This window comes from Amphiura filiformis, chromosome 18 (genome assembly GCF_039555335.1).
Source record: "Amphiura filiformis chromosome 18, Afil_fr2py, whole genome shotgun sequence".
NCBI classification, from domain to species: Eukaryota; Metazoa; Echinodermata; class Ophiuroidea; order Amphilepidida; family Amphiuridae; genus Amphiura; species Amphiura filiformis.
In genome coordinates this window covers 29,901,410-29,911,308 of record NC_092645.1, presented here as the reverse complement: position 1 = coordinate 29,911,308, position 9,899 = coordinate 29,901,410, and the positions used below count along the sequence as shown (strand labels likewise).

General features: G+C 36.6%; 1 protein-coding gene across 1 annotated transcript; it reads left to right on the top strand.

Annotated features, from left to right (window-relative positions):
- The first annotated feature begins 334 nt into the window (after positions 1–334).
- Positions 335–7,480, top strand: LOC140139434 (probable tubulin polyglutamylase ttll-15). The gene is made up of 5 exons (XM_072161191.1): positions 335–413; positions 848–969; positions 2,957–3,029; positions 4,723–4,836; positions 5,752–7,480. The coding sequence occupies exons 1-5, from the start codon at positions 393–395 to the stop codon at positions 5,866–5,868; spliced, it is 447 nt and encodes a 148-aa protein (XP_072017292.1). The 5' UTR covers positions 335–392; the 3' UTR covers positions 5,869–7,480.
- Positions 7,481–9,899: the final 2,419 nt, after the last annotated feature.

Genomic DNA, 9,899 nt, shown 5'->3' with positions numbered 1-9,899 from the left:
TCCAGTCTGAAACTATCAGACAACATTTTATCATTAATAACATCACAAATTCGCAACAAACCCAAATTGTGAAAAAATCAGCCTTGGCAGATTTTTGGCTATTCTCCGTTTACAATCCTGCCCAAAAGTGTCTCCTTTTGACATGACACGTCACAATTGTTTGAGTCAAATCGTTATTGTTTGAGTCATATCGTATGTCCGTATGAACAACTGGCCATATGGCGCAAGGAATAAGGGACATCACTGTCTTTTTAATATTGGCAGAACTTACAAGAATGTAAACGTAGTCTCAATATTTAACACTATTTTTCTCTAAAAACTAAAAAATGTTTTGTCTTTTCAGCTGCAATTTCTTCGAATTAACTAGATGGGATTTTATTCTCGGATCTAATATGCAAGTTTATTTACTCGAGGTATGTAAACCTGTATAATCTAAAGGTCGTAGCCTGAAATTCAAAAAACAAAAACAACAACACATGTGCTTTCATTCATTGACAAGAAGAGCACGTCATTGGTTGAATTTGTTGGTTAAGTCTTGATATACCGTGATAAGTTAATGTTTTCTGAAGCATCATTTGTTTGTGAAAACTGCCATTCATTGTGGAAACTCACATGGTGAGAGTACTGTGTATTATGTATAGGAACATGGACAGTAACTGCAGTATGAATCGTTATGGCAGTAAGATACTAAATATCATTTAGATGAAAACGATAGTACTATACATGATCATTATTATGTTGGATACATAATATTTATTATAAAAGGCCACCGGTTTCTATCGAGAGCCACTTCAACCGCTTTCAGTGGGAGTTGTTCACTGCATTCAATGTTTCTTTATAATTTTAGGTAAACGCATCCCCCGATATGGCTATGGGAATCGAAAATGCAGCAAGATACGAAGGCTTTTTATTAAGTGTTCTGCGTATTCTCGGAACTGACATAGGTGGTCACGCTGCTCACGGAAATCGGTGAGAATGTTAAATCATCATGCTTGATTGTCTCATTCGTAAGATGGTACGGTGGGGTGGTATGGAGATGTGTGGGGTGAGGTAGGGGTGGGCCTGCCTGTGTGGTGGGATGTTTATGTGTACAATGTCTTTTTTGCAATGTGTTTTCACGTAAGCGTTTAAAAAAACCCCACACCTCTTACCTGAGAATCCCCTCTCCCCCACCTATATAACCTCCTTTTCCCTAAGTGTCTCCTTCTCCCCCTCCTCCCCTCCCCCTATATTCGATGTCTCCTCTATCTCGAATTCTCCTCTCCCCATCATTCCCTTTCCACTTCCAATGCTCTCTCTGTTTTTCTGTCTCCCTCTTCTTACACCCCCCCTCCCCACTACTCTCTCTTTCCCCCTCTATCTTCAATAAAAGTCACTAGCTTATATCGGAAGTCATATAATGACCTTTCATCGATTGTCGTATCCATGCGATAAGGACGTGAATCGATTTTGTTTTTAACACCTCAGTCGCTCCTTTTGTAATGTCGAATGCAAATTTCGATGGTCTATATTTTTTCACAGCTAAAATAGCTATAGCTTATTGGACTTTCTAAACGACGTTTTTCAATGAAGATTGAAATACTCGATTTCTCTCCTCGTGAATGTTGCACTGCGAAATTTAAACATTTCTTAGGTCAGGTAACTCCAACCTAATTGATTTTCTTCTTCAACACGGTTGTTCGATTGCATTTCATTTTAAAGAAAAGTTGAACAATGATGGCGTTAATCGTGTTTGCATCTTTACAAGGGGTAGACACTATCAAATGGTATTAGAACATCAGCAAACATACTAACAAATTGACAAGGGAATTTTCCAAAAACTTTTTATCATGAAACGTCAGGTATAACACATATCATTTGGCTAATTTAAATTTAAATTATATGTAAATAGCGCCCTCAGCTTGCACAAAAATGTACAGTTTATAGAATTAAAATTACCACAAAAAACAGTAATGTTTTGAAAAATATATAAATGATCACATCCAAACCGTGTCACACCATTATAATTATAAGAAACTGTAATGAAAACCTAATTTCTTTCCTACAATTTTTAAGTTTCTAACAAAAGGTCGAAACAAAGATATCAATAATCTTATGAGTCAAGAGCTTAGGCAGGATAATAGGAAACCACGTGACCAAAACCAAAACCAAAACTAAAACTCAATATTTGAAATGACTCATTGTACTCTCTTCTGTAATGAACCACTTGTCTTGACTGACTGATATTATAAGTGAAGTAATTGGATTCCTTGCACCTTGTTATACGTAACTTTTTTTTACCAGTGTGTAATTGTTTTTTGAGAAAAATGTAAAATTAGTCGCAAAATTTATCAGGGTATGTAGTACCACCTTAAAGGCCCATTCAGTGATTTGCTCACCCGGACGATCGTAAAAATCATCAAAATTCAGATTTTGGTACCTTTGTCATTGTCATAGATGTGTTAACTTAACCTGCGAGTGGTTCAGCCGAAAGCCACGTATTTAAGACAAAATAATACATTTTACACGAATCTGTAATTTAGATACTGACAGTATCTAAATTTACATGTATTTGAATGGGGCTTCAACTTCGTCTGTGCTGCTGTTTTCTTCGTGTGTTTTTTTTTGTTGCCAAATTTGTTATTTCAAAAATACCAATGACAATTTGAATGACTTATCCTTCACTGTTAAGCAAGTTATAAACAATTTTATTTTTCTACACTTGCGCTGGGATCACTGGGTCTTTAACATCTTCCTCTACTTTTGGCACACCACTGTTAAGGAAAACATAATCGTCCAATTCATGGTATTTTATTGCACAGATGTGTATACACATTTTGGAAAAAAACTATCTCAGTCATTTCTTTCTGACCACAAGTCTTAAATATAGGCCGCTTTGCGACAAACTGGATTTCACTCTGACACATACTAGCTACATGTACGAACGGGTTTTTTCTTGGTCTTTGCTTTTCTACAGATTACGCAATAGTGATGTTCTAGTGTACAAAGCCATGTGTTATGAACCAATGTGTGAGTCGTGCACATCTGAGGTAAGCTAATTCGCATTTACTTTGTGTCTCAAAAGCAAGTGAACGCATTTGTTTCCCTTTGAATCAATATCAGTGTTCAAATAGAGTAATTTGTAAAGTGTTCGAAGTTGTAAATTGTTCAAAAAAGTTTTTCTCGTTGTACAAGTACCAGCAGCAGACGCTATATATGCACATGCAGGCGTACAATCATAATAACCCACAAGCATATACGCACTGCACATTAATATGCTGACGACTGTGGCCCACGACACATCATTATAAACATTGAGCGACAATCAGGGATGTCCAGCTAAGAAGCGCACACCCTATACATACCAAAAAATAAACCATCACAGCCAGGATCAGTTCCCCGAGCCCTTGTACGGATAACCAAGGCAAGGGAGCAGTTAGTTCCAGGCGGCATAGGAAGCGCAACACGTGACGTACGAGGCTGGCGAAGATACAGGGCTGACAGCCCCATTCAAAATACACGGTTAGCAATTACAAATGGAAAATTAACATACTTGCTGTGGGGTACTTTGTCGAACCCCGACGGTTTTAGAGTAAGATAATTTTGCGTTGACACCACATAACAAATTTGGAATTGTTTGTGAAGATTTCATGATTATGTGTTAATCCAATGGCGATCTCAAAATTGGCGATATCGCTTCCATCACCGCCTGGTTAGTTCTTTGCCATGGGGAATTCTAGCTAGTTAGTAATTTAAGAAAAACATAGAGTTCGTCGGTCGATACACATAGTGGTGTACGTGCAGGATAAATGCAAAATACATTTGCGAGAAAAAAGCGTTTCAAGGATATGCTACTAATAACATAGTCAGTACTCTTCCAATATTATCTCTTAGTGGACCGATTACATTTGAAATTAGAGTTAAAGTATTACAGGATATAATCTAGCTCTAAACTTATACGCCACTCTGTGAAACGGCAGATTTGGGGGGTTTTGGCAAGTTTTTGAAGCGTAAGTCGAAAGGTACGTCACTATGTGAAACGGAGTGAATTTTTATTTTGATATATTTGTACAGGGCATAGTACTGTAGAGCTTAGAATTGCAATATTGAGGGTCTTCTGTTCCTAGAAAGGGGGAGGAGTCAATAATTACCCCTTTAACATTTTTAATGTTTCAAAATTAAAATTTTAAAGGTATTTAAAAAAAATGTAATTTACATCTTAAACTTGATTTTTTTTTAATGTCAACATGTTCAATGTATAAACGAATACGAAGATATTATTTTTTGTACATAATAATCTTATTATAATGAAAGACAAACATAAAGACAATTTATCGCGTCTGACGTCACCTGTCAATCAAACTCGAGAACGGTTTGTTTACAAGTGTCGTGATGATGACTTGCTGAACGCGGATTTATAACCGGGCGCCTTATTGTTGATTTTGCACCTTTCGACATGCAAACCATCTCAAAAGTTAGGTCTTTATAGTAGGAAACTTTCTTTGGTGAAGGCACCATGTCCACAATGCCTAGAAAAGCTGCTTTTTGCTTTGTAAAAGTACGAACTTTTTCGCCATTTGCTGCTATTCCTTTTCTCCGATCAGCACCAGATAGATCGGTCTTCCTTTTACGCGCTAATTAACCTGTGTAAACCAATCAAGGATCGTAATTGACAGTGACATCAGACGCGATAAATTGTTTTTATCTCTGTCTTTAATTATAGAACTTTTCATTTATTATCAGGAATGTCTTCCATGTGGGCACTGTCTTACTGCAGGTCACATGACCATGTTGAAGGAATCCCTGGGAGAGCATTTAAATAGACTGGGAATGAGACGACTTCATCCAAAACCTATGGTAAACTTGATCAGATTTAAAATAAGTTTTCTCTTTTTAATACATTCGCATGCAGCAGCAGTTGGGACAGTTACAATTAAACGTAATCATAATTCTAACAATCAGTGGATAAAATCTGATTATGCTATTGCATAATTGAGCGGTACGCATCATTGGCATCTCAGAGCGGTACGCATCATTGGCATCTCAGAAGCAGATGGAAAGAACCATCAAATACAGCACCTGAGACATAGAAGAGAAATAGAGTGATGGCTCCCACTGCTCTTCTATGTCTCAGGTGCTGTATTTGATGGTTCTTTCTATTATTACAACATCTGAGCCATCACTCTATTTCATCGGATGTTCTAGGGTGAAGCTCCAGAACTCCTTCAACATCTGTTACCAGATCGTATGATTGTTGATCCTCGTCTGCGGCGCTCTGTTAGATCCCATGACCAAGCTGTCAAAATCTCAAGATCCAACCTGAGGTCATTCCTTCCATCCTCAGCTTACCTTTGGAATGCTCTACCTGGTTTAATATACTCTTACCAGAATCGGCTGAGCTTTAAATGGTATCTAAACAACTATCTTGGCGCCAACCCATCAGCGCTATCATACTGATAGCAGCTTTTAATGCCTTGCATAGTTCAGACATAAAAAAAAATGCATAGTTAGTTTCTTTTTCTATTGTACATTAGGCTGTTCTATTTTGAAGTCCACATTCCCCCGTAGAACACGCGGTTGAATTCTTCCCCAGAATTATGTGGGTTTCAAATTATAATAGCCAATTGAGTAACTTTCATTTGAAATACTGATTCCAGTTTTAAGATATCAAATGGAACGTCCCGTTGGCTGGATGAAAGCCGTATCGCATGTGTTTACGATCTTTAGACTTTCGTTTTTGTTTGATAACGTGTTGATTATTTTACATTTCAGACACATGAAGGGGTGACGAGCGAAGAATACTGGAAAGAAGACATTCCAAAACGTGAAAGGCTAAACCAAGCTTGGTTTGAAGAAAAGTGCAAACAAGATACATACTGGTGTACATAATGAGGGCCTAGCTAATATAAATTACTACTAAGCTGCGATTATAATATTCTTTATAATACACTTGACATTTAGTTGTGACTATGGCATGTATATTTGATATTGAAATATTATCATAACAATCACAAAACTGGAATCACATGGCGTGATGTACCTTGCTTAAACTATCTTATACTCATGCAAGGGTTTGCGTGTAATGACATTTATGGGGAAAATTAAAAACTGTCCAATATGTAATTTGCATTGCATTATAAAATAGCACCTTGTTGCTGAAATAAGATGAATGTGGCAAAAGGAGCTATTAACATAATGAATGTTTTTGTTACTATTTAAAGTAAAATGTAAACATGATAATGATGATTCGTGTCAAATCTTGGATGCAACAAAGTAAGCGGTGATCTAACTATTTAACATGTTTGACACAGCAACGTGTTCGCAGACCGGGGTCACTCACTAAAAATGGGTGACGGGGATGTGCGGCCACATTGACCCCCATTTAACTCCCTCTCACCCAATGACCCTTTTTTTGTTTGACTGAACTCACTCTCACCCAATAACCCCTTTTTGTTTTCCCGTCACCAAAGGCCCCCTTTTTTTAATTATTTTATTTCATATTTTTCCAAATAAAAATTGATCACTTCCTGTCATGTATCAACTTTTATAATGTTTATATTTTGACCCAACATTTTAACCAGTCTCACAGAAAGACCCCCCTTTTGGTAAGATTTTCCACAGTCTCACGGAAAAAACCCATTGTGAGGGCCTTCTCACCGAAAGACCCTCCTTTTTTGGTGTCTAGGTTCTCACCAAATGGGCTTAGTTTTGAACTTATGTCCGCACATTCCCGTCACTTCCAAAGTCGAGTGCCACCCTTGGGGTTCACAAATTGAAACAATTGCATTCAGTCAAATTTGAATTATATATAGTAACATTTGGCCATTCAATAAGCCTCTAAATGAATGAATAGAACAAGCAGTTGGTAATATCTGTATTACTTAATATTTGTGATAATTGTATTCATACTGCAGTTTCTGTCCGTTTTCCTATACACAATACACAGTGCTCTCACCATTGACGCGTGACCTCTACAAATGATGTATGTTGGAAGAATGGGCACTTGACTAGTTAACATCACTGTGTGAAAAATAACCAGCCAATATTTAAACTATTCTCCAAACTTCTAGCAAATATATTTCTCTAACATGACCTAAAATTACAGCTAGGTTAGATGTTCAGAAGGGGTCGCACTTTCGTAGAATATGAGTGAGGGCAAAGCATAGCTAGCTCATAGCTAGCCAACTCCCCGTGTTAATTGAATGGAGATTTGACCGAAAATATTGAGCTGTATTGGTAACGGACCGCTCCGTTCTGAAGGATGCCACAAAAACGGTACAAGCTACATTTAAACTATTCTATGAAATTCTAGAAAATATAGTTTTGTAACATGTCCTAAATTTTTAGCTAATTTAGGTGTTTGGAGAAGGTCGCACTTTTGTGTTTTAGGAAGGATATGTAAACGACAAATAGCACCAAAAATATGAAGAAATTATTTCCAAACCGTGTTAAGTCAACAATCATTATGTTGCTCATTTTCAAGAATGCTGGTTAACAAAAAGCAGGGCATTGTCTCATTTCGTGAACAAAGGTCCACATACCATTGTTTCCTTCCGTTTCCTTTATAATCGGTTACCCAACTGAAGCTATAATACCAGCTTTATTGCGATATCGCACATGTAAAACAGACACATGTGAACAACCAGAGAAGATCCGATTTAATCAGTTGAGCTGTTTCAATGAGTGTTATCTTGGTTTAATAGCTTTTAATGGGGTTTAAGTCCTGCAAAGGTCGAGATGAATTCTACTGTAGACATGACTGCATCATGTTCTTTATGTTAACTTGCGAGATCACTGTCCAATCATGCTATTCTTTTCATTAAAGATTTTGTTAACTTATACAAACAGTGTGTGGTAATTGTTGTTGTTGTCCATTGGTGTGTGAACTGGGAAAAGCTGATTTCGGACTTTGTTTCTATATCGAAACAATTGGTGCGCACCTAGCAAATGTAAATGAACTTCCTTTATCCAGTTGCCACTAAAAGAACCCGTGGAATACGTTTTATTGAAGATTGTGTGGGATGTGCATGTATAGTGTATACGTGTGTTTCCAGTATAACTCTAGAACACAAAATAACATGATGGTGGTATTTTTAGGGGCCTTCATTTTGGGGTCTTCATTTTTATAGCCCAGGATTGTTTCGAAAACGGGGACCCACAACCGGTGACAAAAACGCGAATGGTGTTCTAAACATCATCATGGTTAATGTCCTTTTTATGTTTCTGTTTAGCATTTCAGCGATGTTATATAGGTTATCACGTCTGACAAAGCGTAAGAAAATCAGTAGGAGTACTTGTGTGGATATTCCGGCTTTATTTACCCATCCACAACGATACAAGGGGTAGGTAACTCTATGTCCAAATTCAACATGTCAGAATCACGTTTTCTAGCAGGGAGGGAAGGGGTCGGCCGAGAAACGAAACTAGTTACGTTTATTGGACGTCATCGATCGTTTGGTTTGTTCTCTAACAATGGTATCATTAGTAGATATCTAATTCTAGCAAAGTTATCATCAGAAGATATCATCTGAATCTAACGATTAGCATCAGTTTTTTGCATCTGATGGTTTATTAACATTGTTTTGAAGATGTTATCATCCGTTAGATAGCATCTTATTTGGCAATGTTATCTTCTCTAGATAAATAGCATTTGATTCTAACAATGCTATCATCAGATGATATTATCATATTATCTGATTACAAGACAATTTATATTCGGTGTACGAGAATATTTGGTAGATACAGGTGTTGTAATACCACTGACATTTCACAAAGTTGCATGTGAATGCAATAACAAAGACTGTCTTTAAAATTAAATTAATATTTAATTAAATGACTGAGCTATATTAAGGGTTTTAACCCTTTAAACTACTGAACTATTAGTTAAAACTACTGAACTATTTAACCGGATCAAACTTTTATGGCTTCTCCCCAAAAATGTCTAAATCTTGTGGTGGAAACATCCAAATAGTGATTCAGTATCAGCTAGTATCCTGCTGCAAATAAACCAGCATGGTTTGGATATTTCACCAGCACCTTGTTGAGATATCACTCTCTCTCAAAGTTCTTTTCACAGACGCACCCCTATACATAAATTGACAGTATTTGTATCCAAAATACCTTTGTGTGCAATTATTGCAATCATCCCCGGCAATTATCAAATCAATGCGATTTGTTTCAAAGTGCTTCTCATACCCAGTAAACTGCGGATAATAAGTTAATCAAACAGCATGAATTCAGCAAAAAATTCAACTCAGCATGCATATAAATGCAACAATTGGCTGTGTAACAGCAACGGTATATATTATATAGTGCTGCAATTGTCTATTAAGATCAAGGATATTTTTATGGTTAAGTAGGTGCGAAGTTAAGTAGAATTTTCTACATCGGTGAATTCACTGAAATGATATTCATGGTCAAGTTAACAATCAAATCCTTCGACCAGCTATAGACGGTCAACTTATATGGATTGAAAAATTAATAGTAAACTAATATACGACAATACGACGAATATATATTATATTAAGTACAGGCTGATTATGATTAAGTGCATTTATTTTAATCTTTTACGATTACGTTCGTATCATACATGTTGCTAGAAGTTGTATATGGTCCCGGTATATGGTATATGGTATATGGTATATGGTATATGGTAGAACTTCCTTCAGAACCGTTTGCATTGAATCAACGATGGAACTTTCGTAGTACGTACGTGATTTATATGTATCCAGTACCTCGTACATTGGATACAACGAATTTAGGTGAGTGTTTGAATCCGTACCACTTAATGTGCGTACTCATTATTTGTAACTTACAATGTTGAAGTTTGAATGCTATCATACATACACTTTGGTGCATTCAAATCATGAATTTCTTTCAGGAATATGTATTATATTTTCCACCAGAAAAGGTGGGGTTTG

Bases quoted from the DNA above. Each gene is read 5' to 3' on its own strand.
- LOC140139434 (XM_072161191.1), top strand. From the start codon at position 393: ATGCAAGTTTATTTACTCGAG. The intron at 414-847 runs GTATGTAAACCT...TTATAATTTTAG, and splicing joins TGCAAGTTTATTTACTCGAG to GTAAACGCATCCCCCGATAT. The intron at 970-2,956 runs GTGAGAATGTTA...GCTTTTCTACAG, and splicing joins CACGCTGCTCACGGAAATCG to ATTACGCAATAGTGATGTTC.